Here is a 24,514-nt window from a genome sequence, read left to right as displayed (position 1 = left end):
GCAATCTTTGGACAGTGGACCTCGTCTTTCTTTGTCCTGAACTCTCCCTTGACAGCACAAAAGGCAAAACTGAATTAACTTCATCATAAAGCTGTTTAAATGAAGCTTCAGATTGTAAATTAAGAATTCAAAATTTAACATATCTTAAAAGGCTTCAGCTCCAGATACACCTCACCTAGGAACAACATGCTGCTGCTTACAAGCCATTGTGTATAAACTGCAGTTTTCTTGTAAAATGCTGAAATCTCTCATTATTTTGAATTGGGACTCAAATGGGTAATTAATCACTTGTTTTTTTAATGGTTTTTTTTTAAAAGCACAGCTCATGTATCATGCATTTGTATCAGGATAAGCAGCCTGTCCATTTTTTTTTTCATATCAGTGACTAAGAAATCGACAGCTTGTCATTTGAAGCTTCTCACTGAGCTCCTATTTCTATTGCAGTCATGTAAATAAAAAGTTGGCATGCTCCTTCTCTGTTCACTGTTTGAGTGAAAGAAGTGTATGATTGTATGTGAATGCATCTACTCAGACATTTCAATGTTATATTTGATGATGAAATGAAACAGATTCTGCAGGGCTCAGATCGATGAAGTAATTTAATAAGGCATGTTAAACTTGCATTTAGTATAATACTTTATAATTGATATACCCCTCAAAATTGTTGTTGGCGGCTGAGGGAGCAGAGATGACTCCCCCGTACACAGTCTATTCACGGTGTAATTGCATCTTTAGCTTGCTGATGAATTCACGCTGAGAACTCCAGCAGGTCTGTTTCAAACTAGCAGAGTCAGCTGTTTGTTCCATTAGCTTGTTGTTGGTGAGATTGATGGCAAAGTTGGAAATTGTTAGATTCAATGTTGCTGACGGAGGTTGCAGCCTTCGCCAAGACACTGTGTGCATGTGAGTGTGTCTGAAAAGACTTCTGTAAACATTACACGCATGTCAATATCCTGATGACATGAACTGTGGTGTCCAATGAGCTTTATTTATTTATCATGGCAGAGAAAGGGAACTTTAATAAGTATATCTGTAACGAATTGTTCAAAACTGCAAATTCTGGGTAGATTACTAAAGATTATAATATTTCTGAAAAATCAAAGATTAAAAGTAAATGACCACCCCATCTATCCACTGATTCCTTTCACCAACTGTTTATGTTGAGGCTCTCAACTTCGAGGATGCGATTTATCAAATGTGCTGCAAAAAAGTGGCAGCCAAAGCTGTTATTTCTACTATATATTTTATGTCCTAAGCCATAAATGGCTTTTTTTTTTATTCTTTTTTTTAAATTATTTATAAGGTCATTAGACTGTAATAGTGGCATGAAATGAAATTGCTCTATTAAATCATGAATCGCAATTATTTGTATGACAATTAATTCAACAGCCCTTGTCAGTTAATGGCAGTAGCTTTTATGAAATAAAAGGTAACTGCATGTCATTGTCCACTCCCACAGGATTCTCTAAATTTTAACCTGTGTCTCACTTATTGTTTTCCTGCGGTGCATTTGTCAGTATGTAAATCCAAAATATTATTTTTCTTAAACTTATTTTTATTCATGAATTGACTGTTTGTTAGTTCATGTGAAGAGTCCAACCCTGCATTACTTCATGTTTGAAAAAAGTAATGCAACTTTTCTATTTCATTGCTGTAGGATCAAGATTTCTTATAGACCAGTACATGCTGTGCACCTCTGTCTGACTGAATTGGGTTATCGTGCTGATTTCATTTCCAGAGGGAACCACCCTGGTGGTAGGAAACAGGATTTGCTAATTAACAAAAATGTCTCCTGGCATTTTTTAAAGAGAATGACAGTCCTCCCAGAGGCTTATTAAAACTAGAGTTTTGATTGAAAGTACAGCTGTAAACAGGAGTAACGTGCAGTAAGAAGTCCAGAATGGATTGAATTCTCTAACCATTGAAAGTGTACAAAGTGATTGAATATGCCCTAAGTCAACCTTCTGCGGTTCTGGTGCTTTCATTTTTGCGGGTTGTGTACTTTTCCCATGTAAAACATAATGTCTTGTGGTTTAGTTGTTTCAAGAATGTTTGGATTCTCATGCAAGGTTATACCACCAAACACATAAACAGAGCAAACCACAAGTTTCAGATAACAAAAAGTACCTCCTTCCATGTTCAGCTTTGTTCTCTTTCATTGTTTTTCTTTTCAACATTTATTATCCTTTTATTCAATCATGCAGTTCACTTATCAACAAGAGACGAGCCTCAGACTCTCCAAAGAGTTGAACTAATCCAATGAGGCATTAGCACTTGGCTGAATCGATTCAGCTCCTTTACTTATCCTCATCTTGACAGATGAGCATGTATCGAGTGTTTCACATGAGAGTAGTGAGTAAGGCCACAATGAAGAAATCAATTTGAATAGAACCAAGTGCTCAGACTGAATGAGTGAATGAAAGGTTGTAGCTGCCTCATACTGTTATTGTGTTAATGCAGCGAAACAATCTTTTTCAGCATGAGCTGTTGAGTGAGAAGTTCTAAATCTTTCCGCCTAAGTGATTGAGCTTTGGACAAAAGAGTGTCTTATTTCTGATATATTTAACATTCAAATAAAAAAATGTGAGAGTCCAATACAACAAATTTAGGGCATGAAATAAGCAGCCAGAAAAAAAAAGTACATCCAATAGATTTTCCATGCACTGGAGGAATATGTCTTAGACCTGCATTTTGTTTTCTTAATCAGTAAGGCATCAACACTGAACATCAAAGCGAAGATAACTTCTCTTAATGTGCAGTTCAACACAAACACGTCATGTTGCTGCTACGACAATCAACTAAATTGCCAGCATGATTTGAAGTTAATATATTACCACTGACAGATTCGGTGTCACTGGGATTCCCATCAGTAAATCAACCAGTTTTGGTTTGGGAATCATTACAATCAAGGACACGTGTGGCTTTAAGAGAGTTTGAGAAACGAGACGGAGTTATTAAAAAATAATTTTAATGTTGACAGTATAATGACACTTTACGTTTTATACAGCTGGAGCACTCTTGAACAGAAAGTCCCATAAACTGTAGTGGAAGAGGTCTTTTGACTGCACTCGAGGGCTCTTCTGTGTTATGATACCGTGTGTGTGTGTGTGTGTGTGTGTGTGTGTGTGTGTGTGTGTGTGTGTGTGTGTGTGCGTGTGTGAGAGAGAGAGAGAGAGAGAGAGAGAGAGAGAGAGAGAGAGAGAGAGAGAGAAATAGAGATAGAGACAGAGAGAGAGATTGGGGGCAGCAGAGCCAGCTAGAATTTTTTTTAATTTAAGACAGAAAAGCCAAATGTTTTTTTTTACTATGCACTAAAACTGCTACAGACAACTCATCTCCATAAACATGTGTGTCTTTGTTTTTGTGATTATGGGCTCTCGGTTTTGTGCCCTGCCATCGTCAAATGTTTGTTTCAAAAGAAAGAGGTAAGTCAGTTGAACATTACAGAATGCAAAAAGCTGTTGGTAGACTTGCTGACATTGTTTACAACAGTTGTTGCAGGAATGTTAAATGAGGTGCGCTAACTTGCTAAAGTTATTCATTTCCAAAGACCATTTCCTTTGTAAAAAATAAATAAAATAAAGGCTACACTTGTAGGGCATATATATATATAAAATTAGGAAATAAATTTACATTGTTGGCATGCACTAGCTTGCAGAAACCTTGTATCGCTGTAAAAGCCACAGTGGAGGTTTTCCACATTTAGAAAATGTTTCATGAACCTTGGACTTCCCCAGACTGCACAGCGAGTATTTCAAAGCACCACCATGAAACCAAACAATGTTTTTTACTGTGATTTTAGATAATTCATACCAACAAAAGTGCCATTTTAGAGATTCAAGGTTTTTGCAGTACACAGGCAACAAGGGGATTATATGTTACAGCACAAAAAAATGATGGAAAACATTTAAATGCTCAGCTCAGTAATTTTGCAGAACAATTTGAGGAGGTCAACAGTCTGAACACAGAGATTGTGAATATATTCAACAGCAGGGAATCTTAAAATCAAAATGACCTTGTACATAGAGATGCATAACAAGCATTAGAGTAATAATCAAATGCATAATCTGATATTGAGATAACGGCGAGACAAAGAAACGATAGCCACCGTAGTAAAAGTGTGTTAGTGAGGCCTTCTTTTAAACTTGACCAAAACATTGCTGCTACCGTCCTCCTTCTGAATGTTGTAGTCTCAGCATTTTCATACTGTACACGTTGTTTTCAACTGGCAGTAGATCTTCATGTGTAAATGCAGTGAGCTATAGTTCAATAACAGTGGTTTCAATGTTGGTGACGAGGAAATAAAACAATTTGCACCCACAAAACAAGAACAGTCAATGGTAAGGCCTATACAATATTGGTGGAAATAAAAAAAAACTCAGCTGACCTTTTGAATATTGTGACAGATTTCATACGACTGTAAAATAAACACTGACACAGTTGATTACTTATGTGACAGGATAGTTCGGTCCACTAGATATGTATATTGGAAAACAGTGCGTAAACCTTGGCCAGAAGTTTGTGAGAATATTAACAACCACTCTGAACCAACAATGTGTATCATTTCTGGCCTTGGTATATTTCTTTTTTAGTTTTTAACGACATGAACTTGAGAAGACGTAAATATACTTTTACACCAGCAGCTCCCACTTCCCACTTTTGTAGCAGCTCTGAGTACAGCCTTCTCCTCAACTGCATGAGGAAGGCTTGCAGGCAGGCATGAGCATCCTTTTATATTGCTTGGCTGGGAAATAAGTGCGACAAATGGTCAACTACACCTGAAAACCCAGGTTATTAAAAACCTATTGCCGGGTTTAGGAAGAGTTTCAGAGTCCAATTTAAGTTAGTTTTTTTGGTATTGGTACATTAAATGGCAGAATTTTCCCAGTAAACTTTTTGAACACCAAAACAGATGATAAATTGTAGTGTAGAAGGTTGCTTGCTATGGTCAGTCGTCCAAAGATATTGTCTGGATGTATTTAGTGAACCCATTTATTTGTGTCGTAACGAAAAAGGAAAGTCAAAGCTTACTTGTCATCGTAACACTTTTACATTCATCCTGGCAGAACTTAATTAACTGTTAACCTCCAACAACGGACGTGTCAACTGCTACCACTTGCTTTTAGGCTAATCAGACCAGATGTATTCATTAGATGTGAGATTTGGAATTAGAGTTGCAAAAATAACAAACATATTTAATAAAAGCTAAGAGGTCTAACTGATGCAAACTCTGAGCCACCATCTTCCCACTGAAAATTACTTTTGTTGGGAGCATAATGGATTACTAAGAATAAAACCAATCACTGTGCTAATACTGTGGCTCCACATACAGTATATTCTAGGATAATCACACACATGCTGATACTGATGAGAGGCACCATTACACCAATACGACACTGCGTGTTCACTCTGCAGCCGCTGAATGTTTCTCCTAATTATGTACGAGTACGATATCTGTTGGTTTTCAATGCATTTAAACGTTTTCCTTTGAAATGAGACATCTACCACTTTAAAAAGTGACGCCACATTCACAAAATTTAAATGGACTTTTTAATAGGTCTTTTGTCATTTAAGTCAACGGTAACACTTTTACAGACTATATTTAAAAAAAATACAGTATGATAGGCTTTGTTTATGAATCTCTCCTAAATGGATGGCATTTTGCAAGCACATCTGAATAACTTACTCTTTTCTGAAAATCATTTTCTTAAATTGGTACATTTCTTACTTCAGTGGAACTTTGGAGACATTTTAAATGACAAGACACATGTAAGTAGTGATTTAGAGGGATAATATCAAGAGCATATTGCAGATTAGGGTACAATAAAATGAAAATAAAAAAACATTGCATTGCAAATGGATCTGCACTTTAGCCAACACCTTTTGGATTAATGCAATAATTTGTACTCCGCGTCATATACAGTTAAACAGTATCTATGGACCAGTGACTCATCGATACCCAACTACGTGGCTTTGGTTAGATAAATAAGGATTTATTTTTTTTCCAATTGCACAATGTTGATTTGATATAAATTACATAATATACTTTATTTTCGAGGTCCTTTGATACTGACAACAGTACTTTGTGTCACATGTCATCACTGTAATATATGAGTTATGTCATTTTAGCAGTTGGATTACATGAATATCAAACACAACCCATTCGTCACAGTGCCCTCCTGTGGCACAGTGTTAAGACCTGTTAAGGTACCCTTCACCTTTTTCGACGGTGTCTGAAACGCTGCCTGCACATACGCAGACGCACATACTTACAGTCCACGCTGCTTTCTTGCAACTCCCACCCGCCGCCTGCAGGAACCGACTTTCTTCAATGCAGACTCATCTGAAGCCTGATGTTTACACAGTCCCTCATACTGTCACTTCTGTCTTGCTGTTGGTGACGAAGTACGGTTGTGGAGGCAGGTAGCGAGTGGTGTGCAGCTCCTTTTCGATGATGCAGAGTTTCTTTGGGCCGTAGCTCTGTCGGAGTGCCAGCGTGTCCTTGCCCTCCCAGGATCTCGGCACCCCAGGGCTGGCAGCGGTGTTGGAGCTGTAGGACGGGGACTGCGAGCTGTGGGTCCTGTGGCTTTTGTACTTGTGTCCGTTCTGCTTTGACGACAGCTGTCTGGGTGGGCTATAAGGATTACTCGGCTCTGGCTCCATATCCACACCCTCCATTGGAAGGCTGCCTTTGCTTGCCATCTCGATCATTTGCCGCCGGTTGCAGTGGAAGCTGTCGTTAGCTTTCTCTGCTAACAAATACATAAATAAACAGCGTGAGAGTTTTTGTCATTCCCCCTTAATTAGATATTGCATTGTGTCCTGACTGCGATGCTGCAGACAGCTAAAAAAAAGAGGCATACATTAATAAATAAGTTTTTTTTTTGTTTTTTTTCCATAGACACCGCTCCTAATGATCAAAAACCCAAAATGATACAATTTCTGTAATCATCACCTCATTAATTTTTAGAATAGGAATTTAATGTGTACATTTTTAATCCATATATTTGTTTTAAATGTGCCTGAATTAGCAAAAAATAAATGTGTGGCTTACTGTTCATAATGCAGGAATACCACCACCCGACCCAGCTGAATCTTTTCTTAGGTCCTGAAACCCTCAGTAAGCACAAACTTGGCACTGATTTCCATAAACTTAAATCCAGTGGCTTGTATTGGGAAAACTACAATTCCCGGGAGGTCGAGCTTCTACCAGCAGGATGTGCCCAGGTGTCATGCACACCGCCAATAATGAAAACAGGACCGGTTGCTTTTTATATGCCTGTCCATTGTTCTGATGAAGATCTGACAGACTGAAAGCTTCAATAAAAGTGATATACTGCATCGATCTAAGTGTGCGGATTTCTGTTCTACCATGTTTGGTTTATAGTCTACGCCACTGTTGGCTTCCCCATCCTGTCAAATTCATATTTTCTCAGAATTTTCATTCAAGCAAAAACATGGTCAGAAATGAAGGTTTATTAAAAGACTATTAAAAGCAACACATAATTTGCTGAGTCTGTGACTTAAAATACATTTTTGAATAGCTAATAATGCTTTAAATTGAATTTAAGTCACGGTTTGTATTCCCCCTATGAATGAGATACATAATCCTTGAATTTTAACCGATTACTTTATGTATTTCAGAGTACTGTTTATAAATGTGTGGCAGCGTCATATCATTTATTACAGGACGTAAGTAAATGTGTATTTTCATATCAGGTAAAGTTAAATTTGTGCTATTTAGAATATTGCAACTGCACATCCAGTCTCATTCTACTAAATATTTGACATTTCCATGTATAAAATGATGTATTTTTTCCAACAATGGGTATGATATTTGCCAATACACCACAGCTCATTGTCTTTTGGCATTTGTCTTGCTGTAATCATCTGCTATAATTTGCTCAAAACAAACAACAGTATGGATTCAATGGCCCTAATCAAGTCCAAACAATGTGTGAAAACTGTTTTTTTTTTTTTTTACACTTCAGCACTAATTGAGCCTGAGCACTTGAAGCTCCGGTGTTAGCCTTCAACCCCCCCACCCCCCACCCCCCTTACGTTTCAAACTTTTTTAATGAAATGTTACCCAGATGACCTCTAATGTGGCCTCATCGTTAGAAGCAGCCTATATCTGCACCCGGGATCACACTTTGTACAGGAATAGAGACGAGAGATGGCCGTAGTCATAATCAGAATATCCTTACAGCATCCACTGCAGTGAAGCCTGCATCATTGTTGGGTAGATAAGCACATGTATTAGGAGGACAGGGGTTCTCGTGGCTGAGCATGTGCCGTGGAGTTGCATGCCATCACCACGCCTCCCACTCGTTTGTGTTCTGATTGCTCTTGATTGTCTCCTGCTCCCGGTCTCATTTGCTAAGATTTGCTCCATTTATATTTTCCCTAATGATCAGTTTGTTTTCACGGCACTTCAATGAATTAGCGGCGGAGAAGCTTCAGCTGCTTGTGTGATTTGCAAAGACAGCGAGCAGGCTGATAGCTGTCATCTCTTCCATGGCCAGGTCTGTCAAACACAGCTAATTGATTCAGGTAGAAATCTAAAAAAAAAGACTCCAATCTCACTGTGCTAATAGCATCAAGTACACATCTACAAGTACCTTCACTATACATTTTCTCTGCTCATATTAGGCATGTCAGGATAGCGGGTAATGATGACTGGTCGCCAAAAGTTCTTAGAAATTCTGCTGCAATTAATATTCTGCTCCAAAAATGAGTATAAAAGGTAGTGGAATATAACTTTACTTAAGATGTAAATCCATTTATAAATACTCTAGATTCATTTAGATTGTTGATAAGGTTTTAATATTAGTTAAAAACAAAAAAACAAATCTACATTTCTGGTTTAAAGTTATTACATAGTTTAGACTTTAGTTGTTCATTTTTTTAGTACATGTGACTTGTTTATTAAAAATGATAGTCTTATTTGGTGTGAAATAGTCTCTTAAGTGCCATCACATCTATTGACTGTCATTGATGTTTTAATATCAGCAAAGATCCTTTAGTGAATTATGTTGACTGAACAAATCCTGCTACTACTAATAATGTACATTAAAGAGGGAACTGAGATGTTGTTTACTTACTTACTTTGACACAATAAATATATGTACGTTTTTAATCTAAGACTTAAAAAATAAAAAGACATAAAAATAAATCATTCAGCACCACATTATTAAGTCGTACTAATTTGACAGTTGCTATTTGTTCTTGTTTCGATTGCTCCTTGTTCAGGCACTGGCTGCAGACTTTAAAATTAGCACATGAGAAGAACAACAAACTTGCTTCTATAAATAATCTTTCACTTCCGCTCTCTGCTGGCATTGATGGACTGTGGATTAACTCACAAGGACTTTTGTCAGCCAAAGATTTGATAGAGATTCAAACCAACTACGCTCCTATTTAAAGAAAAGAGGCAGTTGTGAAGTTCATGTCTGAAATGCCTTGTTGTGCCAACAGAATTATTGGTCCATCTGAAGTAGATAAGAAAAAAAAGACTGAAGAATTGACAAAGCCAGATGTCTTACATAATTTGGAAGTTAAACTAAAAAGAGTGGCAGCGAAGCTTATTAATAACTACAGCTGGTGGAATATTTTAACAACATATTTACAATCTGTTGAGACAAGCAACAAAATTAACAACATTTCATGAAGTATTTCAGCTGAAATGTCTTTCTCATTTCCTTCTAAACTCCTCTTAATGGTTATCCATATTTCAGATTCTGTTGTTTCCGGTTCACTCAATCAACCTTGAAACTCCTCATACAGTGGAAGGGAAATCCTGATTAATTATGCAAGTGCTATATATACGGCATGTAATATGCTACCTAATCAGATCAAATGATGAATGGCAACTGCTTTTTAATCATTATGGTTCATGGTCAAGAAGTTCTTACCCACAGCCTTGAGCGTGGCGTACTTGTTGAGATCCTTGATGGGCATCTGTTGTTCATACGGGCTGGTGATCGGTCCCACTGCTGGGTACGGCTGACTTATCAGAGTTGCTGCTTGAGCCACGTTGTTCATCTGGGGGCTGTCTAAACGGAGGGGAAACATAAGCTGTTAATGCAGAAATTCAGACGGTTTCTTATTTTATGTGTAGGTGACATTTTTGGGGTCCACAAAATCAAAAACAGTTAAACGAGCAACACTTTGCACAACAAATTCCTTTTAAGTACTGAGGTCATATGTGCAAATGTGCGCTTTTACAAGGTCAGATTACATTAATCATGTACTGTAAATATGAAATAGAAATGACAAGTACTGACAAATGATGTCCTTTTTTTGGGCTGTTTATATATTTGATCATTTTGTTTTTCCTTAAATTAATACTCGCTTGGTTTCTTCAAAGTGACTGTTGCATGATGTCATCGTCCAAAAATACAAATCAGCATCAAGCTGATTTGTATTTTGGATGACTGTGAATACACAATAAGTGTTTCTTTAACTTGGTAGTGTCACTTTCCTATAAGTAGGCTTTTCTGGGGACCCAGCTGGAGAGCCGTGACGGCTCTTTGTAAAACTGTACTAATCCTACGGTAGACATCTGGTAAATTAAAGGGTGCACAGCAAACAGACTGGCCCCCTGCCTACTGGCATGACAGAGCACACAGATGTTCAGAGTGTCTTCTCGTTTAGACTGGAGGAGATTCGTGGAACGTACAAATTCACAGGCGGCAGTTTGAGGACTGCTGCATTTGCTGTGTTATATGTTCTGTATTTTAGAGTAGAGCTGTTTGTTGTTTATTTATGCTTCCTCCAAGTGTGACCAATCGCAAAATCACGATATTTTAAATGCCACGAGGTCATGAATCAGCACTTGTTCTGTAATTTGTCATTTCTTTAAAGGTGATCTGGGTTCGGACAAGTGGCAGTATTAATCTACTGTGAGTCCAGCCACCAAGAACTCGGATAGAAATAAAAAAATGTCCACTCTTCAGAAGGATTGTTGATGGTTAAAGTTTACAAAGTTTAAAATGTGATGAGTCCATTAGTCCTTGGTCTAGAATGTGTCTGATAAAAACAGATCATTAATACAGAAAATAGGTTAATTAGGCTCTTATTCCCCACTGGTCAGCAAGAAACTTTATTACTGTGCTAATTAATTTGGAAAGTCTCAAATTATCAATGCTGTCTCATGATATGATGCAGAGGGCAGCCTCAACAAATCGTTGACTTCACCACACCTCACAAGTGGGTGGTGTAATGAGCAAGATAAGATTTGGAGGTCATTTTAAGTGGCAAAACGTTGATGTAGGCACAGTGTTTGCTTTATGATAAGAACTTCTTTATAAAAAAGCTCCTCTATTATCCAGTTTTATTAACGGACAAATCTTTAAAGATGACAGCACAGCACTTTTACATGTACAGAAAAGTCATTTAACTCAGTAAAAACAAACAAGCAGATTTTGCAAAACATCAAGTCCCTGCCTCAAATCTGTCTGTGTTTAATTGTCAAGTTCTTTTTCTGAGCTTATTGACCTGCTTCAGTTTCATACAGTTCATTGTAAGTGGGCCATGCAAGCATGCTCTCATTCAGTATGATCTTGTTTCAGCTGACAGTCAGATGAGATCTCCTGCTTCCACATAAACTGAATTTACTTCACTTTTAACTAATTCGACCACAAGAATAGTCCATTAATACTGCTTTTCAATCAGAACCAGTTACAGGTTTATTTAAAACAACACAAATAACTCGTATAGATCAAATTTAATCCAGCGCAGTTTCCTTTCAAACTCATTCCATGGAAAATTATTTTTATGTCCTCATTAAGTCGACAACCCACTCAGGAGCTATTTTGTAAGTTACACCGTTTGAGCGGTCTCCCGTGTCCAGTGTGCTTATCTGATACTCCAGTCAAGGTCAAAGTCAGGGTATCCCCTTAAAGGTAGAAACCAGAAATAAATGGTTGAAATATTCATCATTCACTGAAGGCTTTGGCCAAACTGTTTAGTATTCTAATATTTGTGAAAAATATTTGATCTGTTTCAGGCTGTCTGTTTGTCGCCAGTAAAAATGAGATTTCCTCCTAAAAACTCAAATCTAAAATGGTAGTAGATTTGTCTGCACTTGATAAATTAAGACGATGCTTTTCTTAACATCTGGTGTTGCTTTGCTATTTTCAGAACGGCAAGTTTAAACCGAGCTGCTGATGTGTGTAGTTGTTTATCTTCCTCTTTAATGTTTATCTGACTTTTGTGTTGACTGAGTGTCATTTGCGCTTGTACTGTTGTCAAAGTCACAGCTTTCATGTCAGCTGCTGCAAGAAAGTAGGCCACTTCTGGAGAGTTGTAAGGTTAAAGACTCCATGGTTGTTGCAGGAAATAAGCGAGTTAACACCCCAGACAGACACCTCCCTGGAACTCATAAAAGATTTAAGAGAGTATTTTGGGAGCTGTATGCCCCGAAATAAATGGCACAAGGAGAAGGGCGCTCTTATTTACAGGCAGCCTACTTTCAGGTTCATGATGAAAATATTCTTTTTTCTCCGAGTCAATATCTTGTCTTCTCCTTTAGACTTCTGAAGCCCTTAACAGCAAACAATATATTTATATTGTATGTCACTTATTTATAGTTCAGCCTAGCCTAGCTATTCTTTAAAGTATTTGTAATTAACTTGATCAAATCTGTTTTACAATTCAGACTTACAATATAGATCAACCTGTTATTTGTTTGGTAAGAATACTCACTTTGTGTACAAACTTTTGTGTTTTTATATTTATTTTAAAATCAAGAAATATAACACTTTTTCCAAACTTTTAAATCAGATTTTATTTTGGCAATGAAACCGTTTTTATGACGTAAACTTTGTTTACGGGATTGTTATGTTAAAAATAGTCCTTTCGGCAGTTTTTAAAATAGAGTCTATACAGTACTGTGTAACAGTTAACCTATATATAGCACTATAGGTGTTCTTATCAATCATGTAATGCAAAAAAAGCGGCATCTGTTCGGTCTCAAAATCCTTCCGCAGCAACAACATGCAGCCAGAAGAAGAACAAGCAGTCCAGGAATAGATTGCATGGTCCACACAAAGTCCTGAGCTCAACATGATCGAGTCACTGAGGGATTACATGAAAAGACAGAAAGCAATTAAGACAGTCTAAATCCACAGACGAAATGTGGAAAGTTCTCCAAGTTACTTGGAACAAACTATGTGCCAATAAAAGTGTACCTCAGACATTTCAGTCTATTTTAGTCACAATGCCTCAACGTTTTGTTTTGATTTAACTAAGTGTCTCTATAGTGAGAGCAAAATGTTTGTAAAGTACAGTAGCCTATGTTGCTCTGGAACAACCCTGTCGATCTTACGTTCTGATTTTGTTAGCGGTGTATGAAACAGCTGGAGCATCAGAATATGGCAGCATGTGAATGGTGTACACCGAGATTCATTTCAAGGTGACAATTGCTCAGTTTAATTTGAGAGTAAAGAACAGAGAGGCACTAATCCAAATGTAATCCAAAACTTTAAAATGAAGCCAGCACCTTCCGAATAAGAGTTTTTCCTCCACTTCATGTCACATTTGTCTGTCAGAGAGCAATAATGAGCCACATGTAAGTAGTTTTCTTCAGGTCCATCATGACAGTGAAGACATAAATTATTAGCAAAGGTTTTCACAGCAGGTGAAATTTTAAAAAGCTACAAAAATCATTTTCTATGCATTTCATTGACTAATGGCCCCACTGCATCTGTGTTGTCAGCTGTTAGTGTGGTGAAAATTTAAGCTCGCCATCTATAAATAACAAGAAATTAGGAGTGACGCTACAACCCAACTTTCTGTCGCCACCCAACTATTTTAAGTATTCACTTCGTAATCATCTCCTTGAAGATTTGAGGCTTCAGTACGATGTTCAGAGTATAACGTGGCAGGTGGAAATGCAGACTCTACATCTGGTGTCTATTTTCTCTGCTGCTGTAAGAAGTAATGCAGCTGAAGTACATTTCAATCTGGAAGTGAGGAAATGGACTGTCATGCACCAGTGAAGTGTTGGCTGTGAGTGGAGACTTTGTTCTCTCCGGCTGACTGCCTGGTGTAAAAAGAGGCCACACTTCACAGTTGCCCCATGCACACAGATGTCCAGTAGGACATGCACACGATAGTACTGGTAGCCAAAGAAACCCAGCTCGCACAATCTGTGTTACTGGTGACTTGTGGAAAATAAAGAGTTCACAGTCAAGTCATAACAGATTTTTGTGATATCTGACAGACGACAGATGAGGAACAGGGGCTCCCACTGGAGCATTTCAATCACTGCTTCGCACCACTGTCTGTAATATATGGAGACTACTACAGCTGGGGCCCGGCACTAGAAAGCACAGCTGTACAGGACCAAGCCATGTGGCAAGAAAAACAAATATTACCTCACCTCTTGTAACCTTCCAGGGATTGCTATCAAAAAAACAGCAATTGTCACGGTGCTGTTGCCAACTCAATTACCCAGCATCCCTCTTGTACCTCTCTGTAAGCCACTGTGCCCTAGATCTCCCTGTTCAAGGTCACAACACAAAAAACAAAGCTGCATCTTTACCTTCTTTAGTATAATCATGTATAAATGACATCCCAAATAGTCATCTTGTCCCAAAAATAAATGTTTCACATTTAAGCAGCATGAGTCTGTGGAAGAACGCTGAGATTAAAACACATTTAGAGTTGCTGCCTATCACCTTTTTACTTTTTGTTCACGTTGTGCTTCCCCGTTTCTTTTTCTGAGATACCAAACTTCATCATAAAAGTAATCTTCTAGCTTCTCCCGTGTTGATACGGTAGACATCCACCAGGGAACCTACACTATAGGATTGCAAATGTGCTCTGACTAGGTTTTAACATTTTCTGGATGTTGGAATATTGTGGATGTAGCTACAACGTTGTAAGATATTATTCAAATTGTTAAGGATGAGAGCCACTCTGCATTGAAGTCTACCAAATTAAAACTACATAAGCAATGATCGTCATGTGTAATGTTGTTTTTTTCAATAAAAGGATACAGGAAGGATCAAACTGCTCATTTTTTAAAGCAATTCAATTTTCATTTTTTTTTTTTTTTTTTTTTACAAAGGTGACAACTTTAATTGGCTCGACCGCTTTTTTACAGTACAGCGATGTTCTGTTATATCACACCATTGATGATTTTCCTTTATTTAATCCAGGGACTGGTAGGAGACGTGTTCACCTTCAGTGTGCACAGTGTTAGGACAGAAACTGATTTTGAATAGCAGTTTACAAGCATTCCTTCAAAGTATTGATCATCCCAATATATGGACAAAATGGGCAATGAAAAGGAATTATTTTTTTTTATTATTGACTGTGGTATAACAAGTAGCACCACCATAGGTGATAAAAAAAAATAAACGACTGTTGCCCTGAAGAAAGCTCACCGTATCTATTTCTGAAGATCAGGTGACAGGAAGGACTGATGGCTGTTTTTAACGAACTGATAATTATTCTGTCAAGGTGCAAAGTAACTGATTTTAGAATGATTAATTATTGTCATGTGAGCGATGACACCGCATCTCAGCTGATTTTTAAGGAATAAAAAAAATAAAGCACTCGTGACCTCGTGGCAGCCACATTTAGCACTTTTAGCAGTTAAACAGCATGTAGAAAATTGTCGATGTGGGTGTCCTATCATTAATTAAATCTTATTACGTAACATTTCTGCAGCTAGATAATGTAGACTCCCATTAATGTTGGGGATCACTCATCAAGAACTATTATTTGAGTTTATTTTAGGTGCAGAGATCATTTTTGCAAAATTGGACAGACTTCGCACTCTTTTGCAACTAAACATTGAGGAGAACGTTTTGATCTGCAATTTTGTAGAATTCTGATACTTATTTGTAATTTTCTTGATTTTCTTTCCCAATTTAGGTGTATTACTCGGTGCATGCCATATTATATCATTCACGATAATACCGGTATAATTTTTAATGATACATTTTTTTTTTATATCATAATAATGGCAATACTAGGACCTGCTGATGTAATAACGTCATGCTGTTATGCAGCATAATCGCAGGACATACATTCACAGCTTATCCAGCAACAAGCAAGGCTGAAAGACTTCTACAGGGTTTCAGCTTAGTGGGTGATGTTCTCCTCTCTGCCCTCAGTGTGCTTCACCACACATACGCAGCAAAGGAGAGGCTCAAGTGAACAATTTCACTCATTGTGTTACTGTAAGTGAAATAAAAGTGCAACAGAAGCCCAAAATGTGTTTATTAATGGACAATATCCACCTCAAACTTCAGAAAATCAGGCCAAAACATTGTTGAATCTGACGACAGTGGTGAGGAAGTAGTTAGAAGATCTGCTGCTGATCACCGCCGTCCTGGCAGAGCAGCAGCTCTCCTGCTGATACACAGTGCACTGAAGTTACTGGCATTGTTTACAAACTACAGAACTGAGGCACCATTTTTTATTTATTTTTTTCTGAATATTTAAAGATAAACTGTTCCTGCATGCTGATACATAATTTGCCATATCGGCAAGAATATTTTTATCGCCAAAACACCCAGATATATGCTGATATTAATTTAAGGCCATATCACCCACCCCTGTGTATTACAGCAGTCCTTCACCATGTGTGCCAGGAACAGGACAATTTTCATTTCAAGCCTAGATTATACAAACAAATTTCAGTAGGTAGTAGTGAGTGAACTCCTAACTTCTGCTGTATGCTGTGAGCTGTAATTCTTTCATTGTGTACTGTATGATATTGGACTGTATGTATCAGGAAAGTATATCTCAGTTGAGCCAAAGAATTAAGCATTTACAAAAGTCAGATATTGGGCTGCTGCTGGCTTACATTAATTAAAAACATAGGCAAAAAATGCTGCTTGCCTGTATCTGCAAAACTTTTTTTTTTTTTTTAAGTGCAATGCCATTTGCCATAATTATCCAGCTAGCAAAGACGTGGGGAAACAGAGACCTTTTGCTGAGCTGTCAAGGCAGTAAGCAGGTTGTCAGTAAGCACGTTAGCCTTAATAAGAACTCTTTCTGTCTGTGTGGGTGTGTGTAGGCGTCGGTGCTGATGAATGAGAGGGTGCAATATAATGCGTGAAGCCACAGCCTACAATAAGTATTGGCTAAGAAGGAGCTCTGGGTTGTCAGTGGTAATTAGTGTCTATGTTAAGTGATTGCTGAGGATATGACTTAACTGCCTCACCAGCCTGCAGGATTTTGGCGGGATCCATCACATCCGGTTCCACAGCTAATTCAGGATAGGTGATCATATATACAGGGCTCACCATTTTAGATTTAGGTTTGTTTAAACAATCAAGGAATTCGGACGTGAGATTCAGGTTGCAGGGCAGTGGCAGGCACTGCTCAGAGGAAGTAGTCGGCAGCACCGCAAGCGCATAACAGCAGCACTAGTGAACAGATATGGTGTGTGTTATCCAACTGCTCCGTCGTGTAATTGTGTATGTAGGTGTGTGGCTACTTACGGAAACTGTTCAGCGTCACTCTGGTTTGTATGTTCTCGTAGTGATGACCAAGTCCGATGTCATCCGTATGATCCGAGGCAGGATGGCGGATCACATGTGCAAGAGCTCTGAAAAGATGAAGAATAATTTTAGAGAGAACGTCTTTCAGTAAATATGAACACAAACAGATTTTGTACAGGCCCGTCATGGAAAAGAGGAAATCTAAAGAGATCCATGTGACCGTTTCAGAAACATACCATATAATCATTTTTTTTTTTTATCTGCCACCTGTAAGTTCATACTACTAAACAGGGTTAACGTTGGAGAAAGATAGCCTTCATGGTGGTAAACAGAAAACACCTTAGACATTTGGTAGAAAACATGTTAGAACCCACAGTGTCATAAGCTTTGTGTACTATCTGTGGTTTAAAGGCCATTAAGTGTTCCACCTCCAAACATTTGGGGACCTCACTGGAGACGGACTGAAAAAAAAAAGTCAAAACTGTAGCAGCAGAGGCTGCTGCTTCCTGACTTCTAGTTCTGAGTTTGATTTAAACTCCAAAAACATTTGATCCTTCATTTCCCTTTTTTTTTTTGGTCAGAGCATCTCTGCCTCCTAAAATGCCAAATGTTGCTTCCCTCATCACAAGTTCGTAGCTCGGGCTTTCTGTTCATGTTCAAGTCTCTGCTCCGATTGGACACACACACACACACACACACACACACACACACACACACACACACACACACACACACACACACACACACACACACACACACACACACACACACACACACACACACACACACACACACACACACACACACACACACCCCTTTCCGACATTGGTTTAGGGAGGGCTGTATCTGAGCAATTCTGTAACTTTCTAGAACTAACAATCTAACATTCACATCCACTTAATGGTGTGAGTGCCCCGCTGTGCAGAGGTGACAAAGTAGCCAGGATTTGATCTTCACCCTCCAGTTCACTTTTTTCATTCCTGACAAAACAGTCTGTCACTTTTAATGGGAACAACCAGGTGCAACACCATGAATTACTTGCAGGAGATACTGTAGGAAAACATGCGGCGCTATCCCTCATGTTTGAACAATATGGCTTCTACCCCACTCTCTGTGACAGCTGGCTCTCAACACCACCTTTCTGTATAACCTCTCGGAAGAACTTTGAACACATTTCATTTCTGATGCGCCGCTGAAAATAGTTCTGATCAAGCACAATCTGAACTTTAGTCACACTCCTCATGAGTGCCTCTTTAAGGATTCAAATCTGGCACCTCTAACTACAATCAGCATCCCTGTTTAGAGAGTTGGGAGTGATCTAAGTCTTTAACTACACCAAGGCAACAGTGATATTACGGCATACTCTGACTATGTTTCCACTGCACTGCAGAAATATGACAACTTTAACTGCTGGAGGTTTGCAAAAACAAGACTTTCAACTGCTTTTAAGTTTGTCACCCACTGGTTCGTGAACCGCTGTTTTCTAGCCTTGAGTCTGGAATTTTAGACGTTGCCATCTTGATTTTTTTTTTAGCCACAAGTGTCGGACGAGGGGTGGATTTGATTCGATCTGATATGGAACCTAAGGACTCTTTGCCTGCCCACTTTTATTGGAATCCAAACCAGGCACGCCCACAAACATATTGCTTTCTGTGGCCTACTATCCACTTACTTATGAATTTACCGATGGACCACCAGAATACTGATCAGCGGTGAATTGAGTGGCTCTCTGTGGTAATGCATTTTAAGTCACTTCTACGTGTGTGTGTGTGTGTGTGTGTGTGTGTGTGTGTGTGTGTGTGTGTGTGTGTGTGTGTGTGTGTGTGTGTGTGTGTGTGTGTGTGTGTGTGTGTGTTACTCACAGGCATGTCTTATGTGGCATTTTGGGCACAATTGTGCTCCCAGGAATGTTTTTTTTTAAAAGTTCAAATAAATGGCCTTTTCAACAAATTTCAGCAAATTGTAATTGTAAACCTTTGCAATAATAGAGCTGACCCTGTGTTTGGTTTCAATTGTAGCATGCTGAAAATAGAGAGAGGATTTCCAAGCTCAGTCTAGAATTTAACCAGTTTTGATACTGACCCTTTTTAATTTCTTAAAAACATCAACATCAAAAACACACTTTTATCACGTTGACAGAAACGTAAATGTAAGTGTATCTAGTGTGTTTCTATAATTTATGCGTTTGGAATGCAGCAAAACCAGTTTAACCCATTGGTTGACTTCACTTTAACAATGCACTTTGTATGCACGTGCATTTATTTTGCGTTGGTATTTACGAAACAACGTGTTGCTTTTTAACTCGGTTTGATTAAGTTGCAGCATCTTTTGTTCCACCCAGTGGCGACACGACTGATCAGCTGTTAGATGTTTTGACAGATTCAATCAGAGTGATGGTAGGACACAGAAGTTACTACTCTTAAATATAAAAGATACAAAATAATTAAATTCCAACTGACCTTGACATGTTTTCTCGATGTGGACGGTGCGTCTTTTCCAAACCAAGCTTGGTGAAAATCCCTATCAGTGCTATTATGGCCACGACCCCGCATATGACATACACAATGAGGTTGGTTTTATCCTTTGTGGAGTCCAGCGCCACGTCCACTTTTGGCGGGGGTCTGCCTGTCATCATCCACGGCGGGGTGTCGTAGTTCTTACAGGTGGTCTGGTCCAGCCGGGAGCTTTTAAACGCGCAGCAGAATCTGAAGCCACAGGTGCCGCAGCAGTACAGGTAGCTGCCCGTCCTGCACACGAACGGCGGGTCCCACTGGCCCATCACGTCGTAGTAGCCCCGGCACTTGTCCTCCGTGTGCGGGCTGTCCGTGACTTCGCTCTCCAATTCCTGCGTCTCGTTGAACCCGTTTACTATTAAGAAGTCGTCGACGTTTTGACCCGGCTCACCATCCGCGTCGCAGACCATAACTTCCACCAGAAAGTACCCGAGCAGCAGCTCAGTGCCCCGCATCGTTGCTCACTTCTTACGCCCCTTCTTGACGCCCTGACAAGCTCTCATATGCCCGGCAGCATCTTCCGAAGAGATGAGATACAGCCATGCGTAAATGTGAGGCTGATTCCAACCTCCATGCGTAAAAGCACGGTGCCACCCTGTACTTTCCTTTCCATGCACAACAAAATATTGGTAGTTGTGGAAAGGCAGTTCAGACACCCAAAAGGCAGCCCACTATAGTGAATGGTTGGATCACTGAAGCCGTGCCACTGGCTGTGCTCGAGGATGTCTGACACCTCTGAGGCTGCTTCACTCCACAGAGTCCGTCACAGATACGGAGACAGAGAGAGTGGGGGAGAAAGACAACGCACAGGACCCGATGAGGGAGGGAATCGGGGGACAGCCAATGGGAGAGAGAGCTGTGTGCAGTAGTTAATTACAACCCCTTACAGCCAGTTACAATTGTTTTGTATCATCAAATCATCTGTAAAGGTACAATCTGTGATCCAGATCAACTCAACAACAAAACTGAACGCACATGATTTGACCTAACATTCCTTCCAAGATTTGATGACAGGACTTTAACATAATAATAGAAATAACTAAATTCAAGTTATTAATGATTAATTTACTCACATCAGTAAAACATGAACATTTTCTTTATTCAGAGAACACAAAATGCGCGTTTTGAAGTAGCACTGCAATTTTGATGATGAAGTGTTATTGAACGTGTTTGGCCTTGCATTCCACTCTGCACAATATATATTCTATCCTTCAGCAGATGTTTTATGTTTTAACAGTTTTGGCTTTTAGAAACTGATGTTGATGTTCCACAAACCTTTTTTTTTTGCACCAGCTTCAATAAAAACACACTTGATCAGTTACCAAAGTATCTCAAAAACCATGTATCAGAAATTAAGAAGATAAAGATTTAAATGAATAGCAATATCATCATACAGAGCAAAATATGGTACAAATAGACCTATCTAGTTTTCATTACCTGAAAGTCTATCCAATGAGAATATGTTAAAGTTAAGCAGTTTTTCATGAGAGCTGTTACCATCTTGGCCTGTTATTGTCGCTTCTCCCTCACTGTTTTAACACAAGTGATATCCAAGTTATTCAGTTTTCTCTACTCCACTTAGAACAGATCAAACACCAAAAATACAGCATTATTTAATATTGCAGATTAAATATCAGTACTTTTAATCAGTATGTAAATATGATGATCTGAATTTGGGTTTGATTAACCTTTCAATTATCTCAGGGTACTATAATCATATGCAGAGCCCTTTATCGCAGCGTTCCTTTCGTGCAGCAGATTGTGTTGACCTGAGCTATTCATTACTGATCATTTTGTAACAGTAACAGATGATGAAGGGGCTTCGACAAATATGGATCGGCAACAACAAAAAAAGCTTGTTGGCAAATTATTTTTAGAGAAACCTTTTTATCTAAAATTATGATTAGCGAAAGGAGGCTTACCATCTGCCACTTGAGAAATCTCACCCGTTTTTTTGTTTGATGTTGAATCATCTTAGCTATGGGAGGCTACTTTTATTTACAATCGGCTGTCAGGGGAGTTTTTGCTTGTCTCGTCTTCGTGTATCTTTAAAGTTCCCTATAAATAGTTTGCGCAGCCCCCAAGGATGAAACTTTAGAGTTCCTTTAAAGTGAAAACAGTGCAGTTTTATGAGGACTAGACAAACTCTGGATGGAGACTTTTCATTTAAAAGTCCAGTTGTAAAGTGTAAAATAGCAAATAACTATCAAGTGAAAGAAACGTGTTATAGTTTTGTTGTTGTTTGTATCATTCAGAGGGTGGTATTTTTGATGTGGGGTTGAAACATTTTTGACAACCCACTTTTTAATAATATTTTACATTATACAGTTTAAAAAAAAGAAACCCTTTGCTTCTTATATATTAATTATTTGGATGATAGACAAATATAACTAAAAACCAAAGTTAAAAATCACCCACCAATTATCGTTTTATATATTTTAACACCACTTACAAATTAAATTTAGAAATCCACAGTCTGCCGGGAAGTAATTGCTGAAGCCATGGTGTTAATTAGTTTGTGAATTTTTTGTTTTTTGGCATATATTGTGTTATCACTGTTTTTTCTACAGAAGGCACAAAGTTTGACATTTCAATATTATACGTGAGAAAATAGTGAATAAATAGTCAAATGACTTGGTGCACCATTAAAAAATGTCCACGGCTTTGATGAAGGGGCTCTATCTGATAGAGTCTTGTTTTTGAAGCTGGGACAGGTGACGTATTTCTGCAGGACTGCTCTACAGTAATCAAATATGTAGCTTCTCTATAGATTTTACCCGTTGCATGACAACTGCACAACTCCTGCAGGTACATCTTTGCCAAAACGTTAGAGGCACAAGTCATTGTGTGCCATGGTTTAGGTGGGAGCAGGTGGGCAGACGAGAGGGTTGTAATTCTGCTCAGATGGGGAGAGAGCCTAATTAAATCCTCACCCAGTGGGGAATTTTAATACAATCCTGTTTTGTTACACTTGAGTAATGCAACTGTCACACGCAGCAGCTCAGGGCAGAGAAACAGTCTGCTGGTACAGTTGATGGAGGGGGTCTGCCCCGAAAGAAACACAGAAACCACCTGTATGGTCGCTGTGATATAAGTGTATTAAGATAACTTTTCTTTTACCATTGCAGAAATAAAAAATTTAAAAAAATAAAAAAAATAAAAACTTATTATAGATATATAAAAATGTTTTAGGATAATTCATTTCTGTCTGACTGTTGTCCTAAGCTCCATGATTATTCTTTTAGTTATAAATGGAGTGAAGGATCTGGTCGAGTACATTATGATAGTGTCAAAACCGTTAAAGAAATGTGTTGGGAATAACATTAGGACTTCTATTCGGTGACAATACATTAAGTTAAAGAGGGTTTGATGTTGCTTCAGTTGTCTGCAGCTTTATACTTAAATACTTTTATATGACAAAAGATTTGATCTACACTTGAATTGCTTCTCTCATGTCTGTCTGCTTGTTTTTTTCAGGCCAGCCTTGTCTAATTCTGCTCATTAGGCATCTATATTTATCAGTTATTTTTAAGCAATCACTTTTCACATCAGTTTAACATCAGTGTCTTGATCAGGTCGAATTAAATCAGGTTTCATAAGTTTGCTGTCCAGAAAGAGGTTAATACAACTTTTTCACATTTCACTGGACAAGTACATCCACATTTGTTTCGTTAATATGAACAAGCAAGCCTGCTATTCAACACATAACTAATAGTAAGTTGATATAAAAGGAGTCAGTTATTTTGCAAGGTATTATTGTGAGATCTGCAGCACATTGAGGATTTCAACAAAGTGCAAAGCAGTGTTCAGTGAACATGTGCATTGGTTTTCAAAAGCCTCATGAAGAAGGAAATATGCCTTAAACATATTTGTCAGGCATCAGTGACACTCTCCGACTTTTGAAATCGTTTTAAATAAGAGTAAAACATCTCACAGTTAGCTCAATCATCCACATTAACTAAACCTGTTATTAAATCCGGCATTCAAAAGGCTCTTTCACCTTTTTGGTGTTATAACCTATATTTATTCCATAATGCACACAATCACATAAAACTCCTTTTTAAAACTCATCCATGCAAATGATGTCACTGAATTGAGTTGTTTTCTGTCCTAGTTTAGTTTTTAGTGCAGGACTCTGAAGCACTTGATAAATACAGGTCCAAACTTTCATACTCAACTTTTCCTCCTTTGTCCTCAGGCCACCTGGTTCTGAGGAATGCTCATCAAGTCTTACTGGTTCAAAAAGCTGTAAGCTCTCACGTCAGGCGTTTGGACCCAGAGTTTGCCTTGGTGAATATCCGGTGTGCTTGTTTTCAGTTTTTTTTTTTCTTTCGTTCTAATTGTGAGAAGTAGAAGAGGATGCTGGAAATGATGGGGCCTAATGAGTGTAAAATGCGAAGGTCGCACCGTAAAGTGTAGCTGATGGTACTCCACTCTATGAGCTAACAAGGGTTTGCAGCACTTCCCAATCAACCTTTTAACTAGACCTGAGTTTCACACCATGTGGTTGGTTTCATTAATGTACAATAGCAGTGA

At 38.5% G+C, this 24,514-nt stretch overlaps 1 protein-coding gene across 2 annotated transcripts; it reads right to left on the bottom strand.

Moving 5' to 3' along the window:
• Positions 1 to 2,951: 2,951 nt before the first annotated feature.
• On the bottom strand, positions 2,952 to 20,738 carry shisa9b (shisa family member 9b). Of its 2 annotated transcripts, none has more exons than XM_069715591.1 (4): positions 19,925 to 20,738; positions 17,466 to 17,572; positions 9,915 to 10,055; positions 2,952 to 6,752 (listed from the first exon to the last, which is right to left on the bottom strand). In XM_069715591.1, exons 1-4 carry the CDS (start codon positions 20,431 to 20,433, stop codon positions 6,370 to 6,372), a joined length of 1,140 nt encoding a protein of 379 aa, XP_069571692.1. In that variant the 5' UTR covers positions 20,434 to 20,738; the 3' UTR covers positions 2,952 to 6,369. The 2 variants fall into 2 exon arrangements, with proteins under 2 accessions (XP_069571692.1, XP_069571693.1); XM_069715592.1 differs by having other exon boundaries at positions 2,952 to 6,749.
• Between the last annotated feature and the right edge of the window lie 3,776 nt (positions 20,739 to 24,514).

The sequence above is a fragment of the Brachyistius frenatus genome, unplaced genomic scaffold, assembly GCF_029030835.1.
Source record: "Brachyistius frenatus isolate BFR_SWC_R1_liver_20210118 unplaced genomic scaffold, ASM2903083v1 Contig_144, whole genome shotgun sequence".
In the NCBI taxonomy this organism is placed as follows: domain Eukaryota; kingdom Metazoa; phylum Chordata; class Actinopteri; family Embiotocidae; genus Brachyistius; species Brachyistius frenatus.
This window is presented reverse-complemented; position numbering and strand designations above follow the sequence as displayed.